The sequence below is a fragment of the Melanerpes formicivorus genome, unplaced genomic scaffold (assembly GCF_026170545.1).
Source record: "Melanerpes formicivorus ecotype bairdi unplaced genomic scaffold, bMelFor1.0.p_v2 SCAF_34, whole genome shotgun sequence".
NCBI lineage: Eukaryota > Metazoa > Chordata > Aves > Piciformes > Picidae > Melanerpes > Melanerpes formicivorus.
Window position 1 is genome coordinate 4084433 of NW_027142386.1, and position 17182 is coordinate 4101614.

Below are 17182 nucleotides of genomic sequence, written 5' to 3' on the forward strand. Positions count from 1 at the left end.
AGCTCTTGGAACCAATGCTTGATGCTCCTGGAGCTCTCTGAACCACTGCTTGATGCTCCTGGAGCTCTCTGAACCACTGCTTGAAGCTCCTGGAGCTCTCTGAACCATGGATTGATGCTCCTGGAGCTCTCTGAACCACAGATTAGTGCTCCTGGAGCTCTTGGAACCAAGGATTGATGCTCCTGGAGCGCTCTGAACCACAGATTGGTGCTCCTGGAGCTCCCAGAACCACTGCTTGAAGGTCCTGGAGCTCTTGGAACCAATGCTTGATGCTCCTGGAGCTCTCAGAACCACTGCTTGATGCTCCTGGAGCTCTTGGAACCAATGCTTGATGCTCCTGGAGCTCTCAGAACCACTGCTTGAAGCTCCTGGAGCTCTTGGAACCAATGCTTGATGCTCCTGGAGTTCTCTGAACCACTGCTTGAAGCTCCTGGAGCTCCCAGAACCACTGCTTGATGCTCCTGGAGCTCTTTGCATCCAGGTTTTCCTGCCTTGTGGGAAAGGGGAGGGGCAAAGCCCAGAGCCTTCCTTACCTTGGTGGGGAAGTAGCGACTGAACTTGAACTTCTTCAGGGTCAGGGTCATGGAGTAGGTGCCGAAGAAGAGGATGAAGGACATCAGGGCCAGGTCAGGCACGAATTTACAGGACTTGCCCACCAAACTCCCACCATATTTGAGACATTCCTTCTTGCTGAGCTGAGTCCAGTCCAGAGCTGTGAGGTTAATAGCATTGGACTGGGGAGAGACCCCAACCCCCCCAGAAAGGCAACGTTAGCACTGGAAGGAATGGGGGCAGGCAAGGAAAGGGACATTGCCCCACCACAAAATTAAAAGAAAAGGCCAAATGAGGCATTTTCAGCAATTTCTATGTGCAAGGGAAGGGACATTGCCCAGCCACCCCCCCAAAAATCCAGACTGAGAGAGCTGGGGTTGTGCAGGCTGGAGAAGAGAAGGCTCCCAGGAGACCGACTTGTGGCCTTGCAGTATCTGCAGGGGGCTACAGGAAAGCTGGGGAGGGACTTTTGAGGGTGTCAGGGAGTGATAGGACTGGGGGGGATGGAGCAACACTGGAAGTGGGGAGATTCAGACTGGATGTGAGGAAGAAGTTGTTCCCCAGGAGGGTGGTGAGAGCCTGGCACAGGTTGCCCAGGGAGGTGGTGGAAGCCTCATGCCTGGAGGTGTTTGCAGCCAGGCTGGAGGTGGCTGTGAGCAACCTGCTGTGGTGTGAGGTGTCCCTGCCCATGGCAGGGGGTTGGAACTGGCTGAGCCTTGAGGTCCCTTCCAGCCCTGACCATTCTATGATTCCTTGCACAATGCAATTGTGCCCCAAAAAAGGGCAAAATCAGCATTTTTTGGTTTGTTATGTGCAGGGAAAGAGCATTTCCTGGCCAAGCTCCCCTCCCCCCACCCCTCCCAGCTCCCAATTAATATTTAGGGATCTTTTTCAGCCTCCCCAGATTAGCATTTTCAGCAATGATAACATCCAGGCCAAGGGCATTTCCTGGCCACCCCTCCCCCCTGCCCCAGAATTAGTGTTTTAAGGGACTGCAGGTTACAAGGGAAGGGAAATTCCCCAGGGCCACTGCCAGTGGGAGCCTCAGAACCACCACCAAGCCTCAGGGCTGCTGTTAATTTGGGCCAAAGCGTCAGGATTTGCTGCCACCATCCCAAGTGGGACCCCAAACCACCCCAAATCCCACTTTCCCCTCACTGCTAGCAGCTGCCTCTTGCTCCCTGGATGTCAGAATCCTTGGGATTTCGTGGAACCACAGAATTGTTTGGGTTGGAAAAGCTCTCTGAGATCATTGAGTCAACTTAAGAGCACCATGGCCACTAAACCACGGCCCCAAGTGCCATGGCCAAAGGTTTCTGGAACACCTCCAGGGCTGGGGATTCCACCACCTCCCTGGGCAGCCTGGGACAATCCCTGACCACTCTTGCAGCAATGAAATTTTGCTTCATCTCCAACCTAACCTTCCCCTGGCACAACTTCAGGCCATTTCCTCTCCTTCTATCACCTGAGACCAGGGAGAAGAAACCAACCCCTACCTGGCTCCAACCTCCTTTCAGGGGCTTGGAGAGCAATGAGCTCTCCCCTCAGCCCCTTATACTCCAAGCTAAACAACCCCATTTCCTCCCTTGTCCCCAAATTTGCCCTCTCTTGCCCCAAAACTCCTGTTGGGATGAGCAAAAGCTTCTTACCAGAGAAACATTAGTGGTGTTGGGTGCCACTGGAGCTGAAGCATCGAACAAGGTCGCGTTGGCTGCGGGAAAGGAGTTTGTTACTGAGGTTTGGGGGTCACAAAGGGGTTTGGGTGGGGGGTTGGGGGCAAAAGCAGCCAGGCTTCCACTTGGACAACCATGGCTCAGCCTGGGAGAAGCTGTAGGGCTTGGGGAAATTGGGATTTGGAGTGCAGCCCACCCCCCACCCCCCCTCCACAGCTCATTTCTAACCCCGCAGCGACTTCTCCCAGATTAATCCCACGCGCTGGCGGAGAACTCAGCATCTCCTTTGCTGGCTTCTCCTTCCAGGGAGGTTGGGGGGAGGGGGTGAGTGAGTTTCTAGGAGGGTCCCAGCTCCTCAAATCTTTAGGAACTAAAATATTTTGGTAGCTTCCTAATGGAAGCCACAGGCAGCAGGGTTGAGCAACCCAACAGACGCTGGGGGGGTAGAAGACTCAAAAAGCAGCTTGGTCTTCCTGGAGAGGCAGCATCCAATCATCCCCAATTTGTTGGTTTGATTTCTTAATGTTTGGGGTTTGGGGTGTTGGGGTTTTTTTAGGTGTTTGAGGGGTGTTTTGGTGTCTCACTGCAAAGAAACCCCCCAAAAAATCCAACCACCTCCATCCTTTCCAGCCCCCAGCACCTTCTCCTGCAGCGCCAAAAGCAGCTCCGCTCGGCTCTTCGGGCGACGCAGCTCCTTGCCTTCAGGAGCACCCCAAGGATCTTTAGGGGTGCCCCTAAGGGAGGGGTCCAGGACATTTCTGTCCCCTCCCCGCCCACCCCTCCTGTTCCCTTTGCTCCATCCTCTTCCAGCTCCAAGTGGGAACAGTTTGGCTGCCCCGAACCTGCTGCCTCCATCCCCGGCGCAGAGGATTAATGAAGGAGAAGTGAATGCTGGGGGAGGGGGGGAGGGAGGGGCTGCCAACACTGGGTGCTGGCAGAGCCAGCAGTAAAAACATCATCACCACCACCATCAATTATCAATTATCAACTATGAATCAGTAATTAGCAATCATTAGTGCTATTAATTCCCCCTCCATAACCTTTTCTATCTCCAGACATCAACCTGGTTTGTGATTCCTACCACTTGGAATAGGGTCCCACCCCAGGGGGGTATTAAGAGAGGGACCCTTGAGGGTGCTCCTTTCAGCAGAGCAGAGAGAAAAGTAAAAGAAATGGGGGGAGGAGGGGGAAAAAACCCAAACAACCAAAAATCAAAATCAAAATCACCACCAAACCCCAACCCAAGGGGGGGTGTGGGGGGAAGGGGGGAAAGAGTATCAAATATTGAAGTAGCTTTAATATTCAGAAGGTGATACTCACTTGAGGTTGAAATCAGCCCCAATTGGTGTGTGCAGCAGAGACAAATATGGGACAAATCAGTTATAATAATCAAAAATCAGCAGGAATGGTTAAAAAAGGGAAAAAAAATACACAACAAAAAAAAAAGGGGAAAAAAATGGGAATGATTAAAAATAAGAAGAAAAAATGTAGAAGGGAATTAAAGACCTCAAGAGCTACAAGGATGAAGAACCCAATGTGGATACTGCTGCAAGGAATGGAGAACTCAACACTGATACTGCTCCAAGGCATGGAGAACCCAACACTAATAGAGCTCCAAGGCATGGAGAACTCAACCCTGATACTGCTCCAAGGCATGGAGAACTCAACCCTGATAGAGCTACAAGGCATGGAGAAACCAACACTGATACTGCTCCAAGGCATGGAGAACTCAACCCTGATACTGCTCCAAGGCATGGAGAAACCAACACTAATAGAGCTACAAGGCATGGAGAACCCAACATGGATACTCCTCCAAGGCATGGAGAACTCAACATTGATACTGCTCCAGGGTATGGAGAACCAAACCCTGATACTGCTCCAAGGCATGGAGAAACCAACACTAATAGAGCTCCAAGGCATGGAGAATCCAACACTGATAGAGCTCCAAGGCATGGAGAAACCAACACTAATAGAGCTCCAAGGCATGGAGAAACCAACACTGATACTGCTCCAAGGCATGGAGAAACCAACCCTGATACTGCTCCAAGGCATGGAGAAACCTACACTAATAGAGCTCCAAGGCATGGAGAACTCAACATTGATACTGCTCCAAGGCATGGAGAACCAAACCCTGATACTGCTCCAAGGCATGGAGAACCCAACACTAATGGAGCTCCAAGGCATGGAGAACTCAACCCTGATACTGCTCCAAGGCATGGAGAAACCAACCCTGATACTGCTCCAAGGCATGGAGAACCCAACACTAATGGAGCTCCAAGGCATGGAGAACTCAACCCTGATACTGCTCCAAGGCATGGAGAACCCAACCCTGATACTGCTCCAAGGCATGGAGAACCCAACCCTGATACTGCTCCAAGGCATGGAGAAACCAACACTAATAGAGCTCCAAGGCATGGAGAAACCAACACTAATAGAGCTCCAAGGCATGGAGAAACCAACACTGATACTGCTCCAAGGCATGGAGAAACCAACACTAATAGAGCTCCAAGGCATGGAGAACTCAACATTGATACTGCTCCAAGGCATGGAGAACCCAACACTAATAGAGCTCCAAGGCATGGAGAAACCAACACTGATACTGCTCCAAGGCATGGAGAAACCAACACTAATAGAGCTCCAAGGCATGGAGAAACCAACACTGATACTGCTCCAAGGCATGGAGAAACCAACACTAATAGAGCTCCAAGGCATGGAGAACTCAACATTGATACTGCTCCAAGGCATGGAGAACCAAACCCTGATACTGCTCCAAGGCATGGAGAAACCAACACTGATAGAGCTCCAAGGCATGGAGAATCCAACACTGATAGAGCTCCAAGGCATGGAGAAACCAACACTAATAGAGCTCCAAGGCATGGAGAACCCAACACTGATACTGCTCCAAGGCATGGAGAAACCAACCCTGATACTGCTCCAAGGCATGGAGAAACCTACACTAATAGAGCTCCAAGGCATGGAGAACTCAACATTGATAGAGCTCCAAGGCATGGAGAAACCAACACTGATACTGCTCCAAGGCATGGAGAACCCAACACTGATACTGCTCCAAGGCATGGAGAACCCAACCCTGATACTGCTCCAAGGCATGGAGAAACCTACACTAATAGAGCTCCAAGGCATGGAGAACTCAACATTGATACTGCTCCAAGGCATGGAGAACCCAACACTAATGGAGCTCCAAGGCATGGAGAACTCAACCCTGATACTGCTCCAAGGCATGGAGAACCCAACCCTGATACTGCTCCAAGGCATGGAGAACCCAACACCAATATTGCTGCAAGGCATGGAGAACCCAAACCAGATACTGCTCCAAGGCATGGAGAATCCAACCCTGATAGAACTCTAAGGAATGGAGAACCCAACACTGATACTGCTCCAAGGCATGGAGAACCCAACATGGATACTGGTCCAAGGCATGGAGAACTCAACAGTGATACTGCTCCAAGGCATGGAGAACCCAACACTGATACTGCTCCAAGGAATGGAGAACCCAATGTGGACACTGCTCCAAGGCATGGAGAACTCAACAGTGATAGAGCTACAAGGCATGGAGAACTCAACAGTGATACTGCTCCAAGGCATGGAGAAATCAACACTGATACTGCTCCAAGGAATGGGGAGCCCAGCACCAATACTGCTCCAAGGAATGGAGAACCCAGCACCAATACTGCTCCAAGGAATGGAGAACCCAAGTCTGATACTGCTCCAAGGCCTGGAGAACCCAACCCTGATACTGCTCCAAGGCATGGAGAACCCAACATGGATGCTGTTGCCTTGGGTGCCCCAAGGGCAGCAAGGGTGAGGGGTGGGTAGTTGTGAAGAGGTTCCATAAGGTTTTTATGGGGTGAAAATGCCTCTCAGCCACCCCAGGGCTTGCAAAAGGGGGAGACCTCCCTGGAGGCTTTGCTTCCTCCTGTGTTAAAGGTGGGAAGATGCCACCTGGCTGGCTGGGTGAAGGTGGTGCTGGTCCTGTTTGGAATATTTCATCCCCCTGGAGTTGTGGTGAGCATTAAGGTTGGCTTTCCCTCATGACAAATCTGGGGTGGGGGTTGGCTTCACAAAGGATTGCATCAGCTCCAGGTGCTCCCCACTGCCTGTGGCACTTCCAGAACACACCAGGAGCAACTCAGTGGAGCCTGATCCACAGAAAAGGAGGGAAAAGACCAAACTAAAGCAAAAGAGAAGGTGATCTCCATGGCAGAAGGTAGGAGCTCTCCCTGCAGGGACTCTGGAACACATCAAGTGGCAGGGCCTGAGTGCTGTTATTTCTGCCTACTCCACCCCTGACTTCTCCCCCCAGACTGTTGGTGTTTGGACTTTCTAAATGAATTCAGCTCCTCTGGTTGCTGCCCAAAGCAAAGGTCTCTGCTCCCTTCCAGATGGCCACAGGACCATCTTAGCTTCAGGGTTGAGGTCTGGGATTCCCCACAAGGTCTATCCAAAAGCCAGATCAGAGGAGCCATCAGAAGGTGGTCTGCTGAGAGCCTGATGGCCCCTCCTTATTGCAAAGGAGTGAAAAAAGAGGAGGGAAAAAAGTAGTCCAAGGAGGTTTCCACACCCAGCTGAGACATCCTGGGGTGTCCTAGGCACCAGAGAGGACAAAACCCCTGGAGTGAGATCCTCCATTTTCTGGGGGCTGTTTCCATCAGCTGCAGACTGGAATGAACCACCTAAAAAGCCTTTTTTTTTCCTTCCATATTTCCTTATTTCCATCCAGGTCTGGCTGCTCCAGGCTGAGGCCTCAGCTCTCCAGCACCGCTGACCCCATCCTGCCACGCAGCAGTGTGCTCAGCCAAGGCGGATGAGCTTCTCCTCCTTCTCCTTCTCTTCCACGCCCCAAATCCCTCTCAGAGGAGAGAGATGAGGTCTCTCCAGCAGGCAGCTGCCTCCTTCCATTCCCTCAGCCAACCATCCCGTGGGATTTCTCCCCTCCCTCCTTCCTCTTCCCCTCCTGCAGCTCCGAGGAGGCTGTGGACTCACCTGGGTCGGGCGCGACGCACTCGCACTTGTACATGGTGACGTAGTCCGGCTTGAAGTCCGAGTTGATGGGGTAGTACTTAAAGGCTCCAATCATCTTCTTGATGGCATCATAGATGAAGATGAAGCTGATGAGGGTGGAGAAGCCTTCCTCTGTGAAGCGAGTGATGTACTTTATAATGAAGCTGGCGTCGGTGGCCACCAGGATAAGGCACTGGAGGGCGGAGTGGAGGCCGATCCAGAGGCGGAACTCCATGTAGTCAATGCCATTGCCTCTGGAAGGGGGGACAGGCAAAGGGCCACGGAGCCATTGAGGTTGGGAAGCACTTCCAAGAAGGATCTAGAAGGGGCAGTTAGGAGCTTGGGGGGACAAAAGGAGATGTTTTTGTCTTTTTTTTTTAAGGAGAGAGGCATTGTGGAGTGGAGAGAGCCAGGCAGGAGGGACCTGGGGGTACTGGTTGGCAGCAGCTGGACATGAGCCTGCAGTGTGCCCAGCTGGCCAAGAAGGCCAATGGCCTGCATCAGATAAAGTGTGGCCAACAGGAGCAGGGAACTCATTGTGCCCTGTGCTCAGAACTGATTAGGCCACACCTGGAGTCCAGTGTCCAGTTCTGGGCTCCTCAGCTCAAGAAGGACATTGAGAGACTTGAAGGTGTCCAGAGAAGGGCAACAAAGCTGGGGAGGGGTCTGGAGCACAGCCCTGTGAGGATAGGCTGAGGGAGCTGGGGTTGCTTAACCTGGAGAAGAGGAGGCTCAGGGGAGACCTTCTTGCTCTCTCCAACTCCCTGAAGGGAGGTTGGAGCCAGGTGGGGGTTGGTCTCTTCTCCCAAGCACCCAGCACCAGAAGAAGAGGACACAGTCTCAAGCTGTGCCAGGGGAAGTTTAGGCTGGAGGTGAGGAGAAAGTTCTTCCCAGGAAGAGGAATTGGCCACTGGGCTGTGCTGCCCAGGGAGGTGGTGGAGTCCCCATCCCTGGAGGTATTAAAAAAAGGCTTGGATGTGGCCCTTGGAGCCATGGTTTAGCCTTCAGAAGGTGTTAGGAGATAGGCAATAGATTGGACTTGATCTCTGAGGTCTTTTCCAACCTGGTTGATTCTGTAGGTCTGGGATTCTGTGTGAGTGGAGAAACAAAGTCAGCCTGTCCCAAAATCCCTCTGCACAGAGATGTGGGATGCTGATGGGAAGGATGAGTGGAGGAAACCCCCGGAGAGGAATCCATAGTTCCAAGCTGGGTGTCAAGGAATGTGACAACTCCTATACAGAATGCAACAAAATTCCCTCCCAGGAGCATCATAGAATCACAGAATTGATTGTGTTGGGAAAGCTCTCTGAGATCACCCAGCCCAACATCAACCCAGCACCACCATGGCCACCAAACCATGGCCCCAGTGCCATGGCCACAGGGTTCTGGAACCCCTCCAGGGCTGGGGACTCCACCACCTCCCTGGGCAGCCTCTGCCAATCCCTGACCACTCCTGCAGCAAAGAAAATTTTCCTCATCTCCAGCCTAACCCTCCCCTGGCACAACTTCAGCCAATTGCCTCTTGTTCTATCAGTAGTTACTCGGGAGACCAACACCTCAACACCTGCCTCACACCAGCTTCCTTTCAGGGAGCTGTAGAGAGCAATGAGCTCTCCCCTCAGCCTCTTCTTCTCCAGACTGAACACCTCCAGCTCCCTCAGCTGCTCCTCATAGGATGCTCTCTGAACCCCTCACCAGCTTTGCTGCTCTTCTCTGGACACCCTCCAGCACTTCAATGTCTTTCTTATGCTGTGGCACCCAACACTGACCCCAGCACTGCAGCTGGGACCTCACCAGGTTCCAGTACAGGGGGACAATCACTGCCCTACTCCTGCTGGCCACACTATTCCTGATCCAGGCCAGGCTGCTGGTGACCTTCATGGCCACCCTGGCTCTTGTTCAGCAACCATCCACCAGCACCCCCAGAGCCTTTTCCACTGGGCTACTTTCCTGCCACTCTGCCCCGAGCCTGTAGCATTACTTGGGGTTGTTGGACAAGGCAAGGGAAGCCCCACAAAAGCACATTGTGGGCTGGAGGGCAATTCCCATTGCAGTATGGATGGCTCCCAGCTCCCTCTGGCATCACCCAACACCTACTTGCTGAAGTCAAAGAGCAGCTTCTCGAAGATGAGGATGGGCCCAGTGCTGCTGAGGATGATGAGTGGCTGCCCGGCGAAGAGGCAAAACATGGAGCCTGCCATGGCCGTGCCCAGGAAGCTCTCCATGACGCCCTGGGGAGGGAGCAAACCCAGGGTTATGGTGGTGCTGTGCCATGTTACATCCCCCTGGACATCCCAGATAGAGATGGGAGTTATGGGCCTCTGCTTGGACACTGGATGTTTGGGATCAAGTCCCCTTGCTCCTGGGGCACTGCCTTTGGGGATGGGTTTCTCATCCTGCAGGGACTACCAGTCCTACTTGGTAAGGAATTCCCATCCCATCCCATCCCATCCCATCCCATCCCATCCCATCCCATCCCATCCCATCCCAGCTTGCTTTCCCCAAGCCAAGGTGACCTCTTCTTTCGGGACCCCACCTGGTAGTTGTCTGTAGCGTCCCCAAGCAAGCCCCCGAAGGTGATGGCGTTGGTGATGCAGCCCAGGTAGATGAAGAGGATGGCAGAGATGGACTGGATATGGAAACCTTCATAGAAGTCACTCGGGAACCAGGGCAGCTTCCTCTTGATATCCAAATAGAGGCCACCACAAAACCTGGGGAGACACCAGAAGGAACCAGGTGCAGCCACCAGAAGGGACCAGCTGCGGCCACCAGAAGGGACCAGGTGCAGCCACTATAAGGGACCAGCTGCGGCCACCAGAAGGGACCAGCTGCAGCCACCAGAAGGGACCAGCTGCGGCCACCAGAAGGGACCAGCTGCAGCCACCAGAAGGGACCAGCTGCAGCCACCAGAAAGGACCAGGTGCAGCCACCAGAAGGGACCAGCTGCAGCCACTATAAGGGACCAGCTGCAGCCACCAGAAGGGACCAGCTGCAGCCACCAGAAGGGACCAGCTGCGGCCACCAGAAGGGACCAGCTGCAGCCACCAGAAGGGACCAGCTGCAGCCACCAGAAAGGACCAGGTGCAGCCACCAGAAGGGACCAGCTGCGGCCACTATAAGGGACCAGCTGCGGCCACCAGAAGGGACCAGCTGCAGCCACCAGAAGGGACCAGCTGCGGCCACTATAAGGGACCAGCTGCAGCCACCAGAAGGGACAAGGTGTGGCCACCAGAAGGGACCAGCTGCAGCCACCAGAAGGGACAAGGTGTGGCCACCAGAAGGGACCAGCTGCAGCCACAAGAAGGGACCAGCTGCGGCCACCAGAAGGGACCAGCTGCGGCCACCAGAAGGGACCAGCTGCGGCCACCAGAAGGGATGCTGAGACTGAACCCAAAAAGGATTTCACCTCTCCGTGTCCCAGGAGGTCAGGGCGGGGAAACTGTGAGGAGATGCTGAGGGATGCTGGCACTTTCCAGAGCTCTCTGGCTGGGGGGTGCTTGCTCACCTGCCAGTCCAGGCCAGCTCTTCCCCAATCTCATGGACTTCAGGCATCTCTCCATCATCGCTGCCTCCTCCGCCGCCGCCGGCGCCAGCCCCACCGGCAGTGCCGTTCATCTGCCCCACCTCGTTCAGGGAGAACACTGATTTCCTGCAGGCAGAGCCACCAGGGTGGGCCATGGCACCTGCCCCAGCAAGCTGGGCTGCATGGAGGGGCCATGACCAAGGCCATGGTGTAGCTCCCTCCTGCCCTACAGCTCAGGCTTCTGAAGAACCACAGAATGGCTCTGGTTGGAAGGGAGCTCAGAGATCATCCTCTCCAACCTCCCTGCCATGGGCAGGGACAGCTCTCAGCTAGACTCAGCTGCTCAAGGACTCATCCAGCCTGGCCTTGAACACCCACAGGATGGAGGCTTCCACAGCCTCCCTGGGCAGCCTGGGCCAGACTCTCACCACCCTCACAATGAAGAACTCCTTCCTCAGCTCCACTCTAACCCTGCTCTGCCTCAGCTTCAAATCATTTCCCCTTGGCCTGGCTCTAGACCCCCTCAGCAAAAGTCTCTCTGCAGCCTTCCTGCAGGATCCCTTCAGCTATTGGAAGGCAGCTCTGAGGTCCCCCTGGAGCCTTCTCCTCTCCAGGCTGAGAGGTTTTGAGATGAATTTAGAAACATCAGCAGCTGGATTTGCTCAGCCCAGAGTGGGAACAGGGCTGAGCTGCTCTGGGGGTGTGTGTGTGAAAAAGTTCCCTCACTGCTGGGATTTCAGAACTTTGGGAGATCCTTTCTAGGGTTAAAGGGAAGCAAAGCTGCTCCAGCACCTACAAACCAGCAGAGATCACAGCTCACAAGATGTTAGGGGGTGGAAAGGACCTCCAAAGATCCAAAGGCCTCTGGCAGCCTCCCAGGGCAGAAGTTACTCCTGCTGAGCTGCAACCTCCTGGGCTGCACTTTCCATCCCTTGCCCCTTGGCATGTGCCAGGGTGCAGCTGAGCAGAGCCTGTCCCCTCCCTCCTGCCCCCCAGCCCTCAGCTCTTGAGAGACATTGATCAGATCCCTCTCAGCCTTCTCTCCAGACTGACCAGCCTCAGGAGGTGGTAATTGTCCCAGGGACAGGACCAGCTCCATGCCTCCCACCTACCTCTTTTCAGCTGAGGGCACCTTTTTGGGTGGCTCAATCCTAATGTTGGGGTCCCACTCTCCAGGGGGCAGGACAATAACTTCATCCAGGAACTCATCTATGCCAGCAATGAGGTCCTCCCTGTCCCGAGCTTTGTAGGCAACGTCGCTGAACAGCTGGGGGACAAGAGAGGAGAGAAGTCAGCGTGGGAGTGGCAGCCAGCAGGCAGCTGGGGGCAGGTTGCTTTGGGGTTTAGAAGTTGATGCTTTGAGGGCAAGAGGATGGAAAATGCTCTCTTTTTTTGGGGTGGTGGTTGTTGTCTTGGCTCTGAGCAAGGAGGCTGCAGGTGAGGGCCATGAGCTGCACCTACTCACATCGTCCACCATGAGGGTAGCGATGGCCCTGCCGATCTCGTTGTAGGATTTGGCTTTTCCTGCAGGACCAAGGAGGATGAAGAGGAACCTGAGGAAGGAAAAGTGCTCTGTTGGCAACCTTGGACTCACAGAATCAACCAGGCTGGAATAGCCCTCAGAGATCATCGAGTCCAACCTATCACCCAACATCATCTAATCAACTAAACCATGGCACTGAGTGCCTCATTCAGGCTCTTCTTAAACACTTCCAGGGATGATGACTCCACCACCTCCCTGGGCAGCCCATCCCAAGGGCCAATCTCTCTGTATGTTGAGAATTTCTCCCTGACATCCAGCCCAAACCTCCCCTGGCACAGCTTGAGACTGTGTCTTCTTGTTCTGGTGCTGGTTGCATGAGAGAAGAGACCAACCCCCACCTGGCTACAACGTCCCCTCAGGTAGTTGTAAGAGCAAGAAGGTCTCCCCTGAGCCTCAGAGATCATCAAGTCCAACCTATCACCTATCCCCTGACACCTCCTGGCAGCTAAACCATGGCTCCAAGGGCCACATCCAAGCCTTTTTGAACACCTCCCAGGGATGGGGACTCCACCACCTCCCTGGGCAGCACATCCCAGTGGCCAATTCCTCTTCCTGGGAAAAACTTTCTTCTCACCTCCAGCCTAAACTTCCCTTGGCACAGCTTGAGACTGTGTCCTCTTGTTCTGGTGCTGGGTGCCTGGGAGAAGAGACCAACCCCCTCCTGGCTCCAACCTCCCTTCAGGGAGTTGGAGAGAGCAAGAAGGTCTCCCCTGAGCCTCCTCTTCTCCAGGCTAAGCAACCCCAGCTCCCTCAGCTTCTCCCCCACCAGCACCCATGTCCTGAGGCTGCTTGGTGCTTTGGAGCTGAAGGAGCTGAGCTCACCTGGTGGGCACAGGCACCTCTGTCACCCCTCCCAGCATTGTGGCCTGGAGGAGCCTCACAAAAGCCACAAAAGGCTTCTCGAGGAACTCCACTTCTCCCACCAGCACGTTGGAGGCCTCTGCATCCTTGGGGATCTTCTTGATGAACTTATTCTTCAGCTGTTGGCAAGAGGAAGTTGGGGAAGGGAATGGGTGTTGAAAAGTGACTTTTCTGCCTCTTTTTCCCCCCCACCCTCCCCCCAAATTCAAAATCATAGAATCATAGAATCACAGAAATGGTTGGGTTGGAAGGGACCTCAAGGATCACCCAGTTCCAACCCCCTGCCAGGGACACTTCCCACCAGCTCAAGGCCTCATCCAGCCTGGCCTTGGACACTGCCAGGCTTGGAGTCTGGAGCCTCCCTGGGCAACCTATTCCAGTCTCTCCTCACTCTCACCAATTTCTTCCTCATCTCCACTCTCAGTCTCCCCTCTCCCAGCTCAAAGCCATTGTCCCTCATCCTATCCCTGGCAAGCCCTTGGCAAAGGTCTCTCCCCAGCTCTCCTGCCTCTATCCCACTACAACCACTGGAAGGCTGCTCCAAGGACTCTCTGGAGCCTTCTCTTCACAGTCCATCAACATCAGTCTAGTGACCTTTCTGAGACCTTCTGAGTGGAGGAAGGGCTTGGAGAAACCCAACCTAAATGTGCAAGGTTGAAGATGCAAGCCTGCATGAACACCCTGGGGGTGCTCAAGAAACCTGTGGCCGTGGGACTTGGGGACATGCTCTAAGGTCTCCCTGGACCCTTCTTTTCTCCAGGCTGAACAACTCCAACTCTCCCATCCTGTCCACACAGCCATGCACAGGGAGCAGGTCTCTGCAGCTCTTTCCTCCCCATTCTCATCCTGGGAGCAGGACCAAATAATGGTTCTCTGCTCTGCTGTACCTGGAGTATTGTGTTCAGGTCTGGAGCCCTCAGTGTAGGAAGGACATGGACCTGTTGGAGAGGGTTCCAGAGGAGGGCCAGGAAAATGATCAGGGGGTTGGAGCAGCTCTGCTACAGGACAGGCTGAGGGAGCTGGGGGTGTTCAGCCTGGAGAAGCGAAGGCTCTGGGGGACACCTTAGAGCAGGCTTCCAGTACCTGAAGGGGGCTACAAGAAGGATGGAGAGAGGCTGTTTGTAAAGGCCTGCAGGGACAGGACCAGGGGCAATGGCTTTGAGCTGGAGAAGAGCAGATTGAGGTTGGATGTGAGGAGCAAGTTCTGCACCATGAGGGTGGTGGAACACTGCAGCAGGTTGCCCTGGGAGGTGCTTGAGGCTCCATCCCTGGAGATATTCAAGGTGAAGCTGGACAGGGCTCTGGGCAACCTGATGTGGTTGGGGATGTCCCTGCTGAGTGCAGGGGAAGGGTTGGACTGGCTGAGCTTTGGAGGTCCCTTCCAGCCTGGGGAAGGGATATGATAAACCCTATGATAAAGCTCAGCCGATGGATTCCTTCCCCGGGGGTCTCTTCTCCCCTGCAGCTCTTTCCTGTTTGGTCTAAAAGGGTTCAATACCAAGCCTGGCAGGGAGTTGTTTCTAATCTATATGCCAGCATGAGGGGAGGCATGTGAGCAGGCAGAGAGCTCTCTCTCCCCTTCCTAATCTTTTAAATCCAAATGGAAAAATGGGGGGGGGGGGGGGGGGAAGAGAGAAGGGGGGGAAGGGAAAGAAAAAGTAATAAATACTACTAATAAACCAACTCCTCCAGAGCAGCTGGGAGCAAGAGCAGGAGTTAACTGTGGCCACTAAGCTTCGTGTAACACTTAAAAAGTCCCTTTGTGGTGAGGTCTAATAGGGTGATTAAACCTAAATGCTTGGCATATTTGGGGATTAACCCTCCACACCTCCACTGCTGGAGGCTGATGGTTGGGGTTAGGTAGGTGGTGGGGAGGGAGGGGAGGGAGGGGAGGGAGGGAAGTTGGCTTCCTCCCTGCAGGTTTGAGGTTGGAAGGTGGCCCTAGAAACCTTCTGCTCTGCCTGATGTGGTGGGGACTCCTTGGCCTCTACCTGACAGGAGGTTTTGTAGGGGTTTGGTAGATTGGGGGATTCATGGAGTGGTTTAGCTTGGAAGGGATCTTAGAGGTCATCTGCTCCAACCTCCTGCCGTGGGCAGGGACACCTCCCACCAGCCCAGGCTGCCCAAACCTCATCCAGCCTGGCCTTGAACACCTCCAGGGAGGGGACGTCCACAGCCTCCCTGAGCAGCCTCTGCCAGAGTCTCACCACCCTCCTACTGAAGAGCTTCTTTCTCAGCTCCAGGCTAACCCTGCTCTCCCTCAGCTTCAAACCATTCCCCCTTGGCCTGGTTCTGGACACCCTTAGGAAAAGTCCCTCATGAAAATACATCTCCCACCAGCCCAGGTTGCTCAAGATCTCATCCAGCCTGGCCTTGAACACCTCCAGGCAGGAGGCATCCACAGCCTCCCTGGGCAGCCTGTGCCAGTGCCTCCCACCCTCCCTGGGAAGAATGTCTTCCTAACCTCACTTTTGGCTGTGGTGGACAATCTGGTCAGGGTTGGTCTCTTCTCCTTTGTAACAAGTGATAGGAGTAGAGAAAATGGCCTGAAATTGTGCCAGGGGAGGGTTAAGTTGGATTTCAAGACAAAGAGTGGTCAGGGATTGTCCCAGGCTGCCCAGGGAGGTGGTGGAGTCCCCATCCTTGGAGGTGTTCCAGAACCCTGTGGCCATGGCACTTGGGGCCAGGGTTTAGTGGCCATGGTGGTGTTAGGCTGATGGTTGGACTCAGGGATCTCAGAAGGCTTTTCCAACCCAAACCATTCTATAACTCTGTGCTCTCCATCCATGAACTTCCATCCTTCCCTTTCTCCTAAACTGCATCACCCCAGGCAAGCCCAGCAGGGACATCCCTGGGGAAAAGTGGGCTGTGAGCCCTCCCAAGCCCACAGGGTTTGGTGTTCCCTTCAGCTCAGGCTGAAAGCACTCACAAACAAAACCAGAGCAGAGCCTAGAGAGTGCACCCACAGGAGCCAACTAAAGAGAATCATGGAATGGTTTGAGTTGGAAGAGATCTTTCAAGGTCATCCAGCCCAACCCCCCTGCAGCCAGCAGGGACATCCCCAACCACAGCAGGTTGCTCCCAGCCCCAAACAACCTGAGCTGGGATGGTGCCAGGCATGGGGCTGCTCTCACCTCTCTGGGCAGCCTGGGCCAGGCTCTCCCCACCCTCAGGGTCAAACATTTCTCCCTTCTCTCCACTCTCAATCTCCCTCTTTGAGTTCAAACCATCCCCCCTAGGCCTGTCCCCACAGGCCCTGCTCAGAACTCTGTCCCCAGCTTTCTGACAGCCCTTGGAGCACTGCAAGGCCACCAGGAGGTCTCCCTGGAGCCTTCTCCTCTCCAGGCTGCACAACTTCAACCCTCTCAGCCTGGCCTCCCAGCAGACCCCTTCCAGCCCTGCCAGCATTGCTGTGGCCTCCTCTGGATCCTCTCCTCTGGTCCCTGGCTGTGCTGTGCTGAGGACTCCATAGCCTTGATGCTGGGTATCAGGACAACCAAAGGGCACAAACCCCTCCTGGTCCACCACATCACCAAACAGGGACCTGCCCACACTCTGTCCCAGCAGCCTGACCTCCTGCCCAGAGCTGTGCCATGCAAGCAAACTGGGGAGAAAAGCCCCTGATGGATGCATTAAGAAACCCAAAGTCCATCACAGCCCAGCTCTACCTACAGACCATTACCTTCTGAGCTGGATCCACGTTAGCAGCTCCAGGAGCTTGCCTGGGATATCCCTACTGCCCTCTGCTCTCATCCAGCCCAGCAGAGGCTCTTTTAGGATCCTTGCACCCTCCCAAGCACCTTTCCAGCTTGAAGCTTTTAGGGAAAGGCTAAGGATCTCCACCTCCATTGGCATCCTGGTGTGTCCCTCCCTCTGTGCAGGCACAGGTACAGCTCTGGGCCAGCTCTCCCCCAGCTCAGCAGGGATCAATACCTGATCCCTGTCCCTAATTAGCAAGCTCTGAGCTGATCGACCCAGTAAGGCCATGCAAGGCTCAAAGGGACCTGACCA

At 54.4% G+C, this 17182-nt stretch overlaps 1 protein-coding gene across 10 annotated transcripts in view; it reads right to left on the reverse strand.

Moving 5' to 3' along the window:
- Positions 1–17182, reverse strand: part of SLC4A5 (solute carrier family 4 member 5) — a 58681-nt gene that overhangs the window by 14166 nt on the left and 27333 nt on the right. For 9 of the 10 annotated variants that reach the window (XM_068156537.1, XM_068156541.1, XM_068156538.1 and 6 more), the window contains 9 exons: positions 13133–13290; positions 12233–12320; positions 11880–12034; positions 10750–10893; positions 9781–9955; positions 9342–9475; positions 7227–7498; positions 2202–2263; positions 534–734 (listed from right to left, as the gene is read on the reverse strand). In XM_068156537.1, the coding sequence (XP_068012638.1) occupies positions 534–734; positions 2202–2263; positions 7227–7498; positions 9342–9475; positions 9781–9955; positions 10750–10893; positions 11880–12034; positions 12233–12320; positions 13133–13290 (1389 nt within the window). The remainder of the gene's footprint in view (positions 1–533; positions 735–2201; positions 2264–7226; positions 7499–9341; positions 9476–9780; positions 9956–10749; positions 10894–11879; positions 12035–12232; positions 12321–13132; positions 13291–17182) is intronic. The other variant, XM_068156542.1, reaches the window with a different exon arrangement.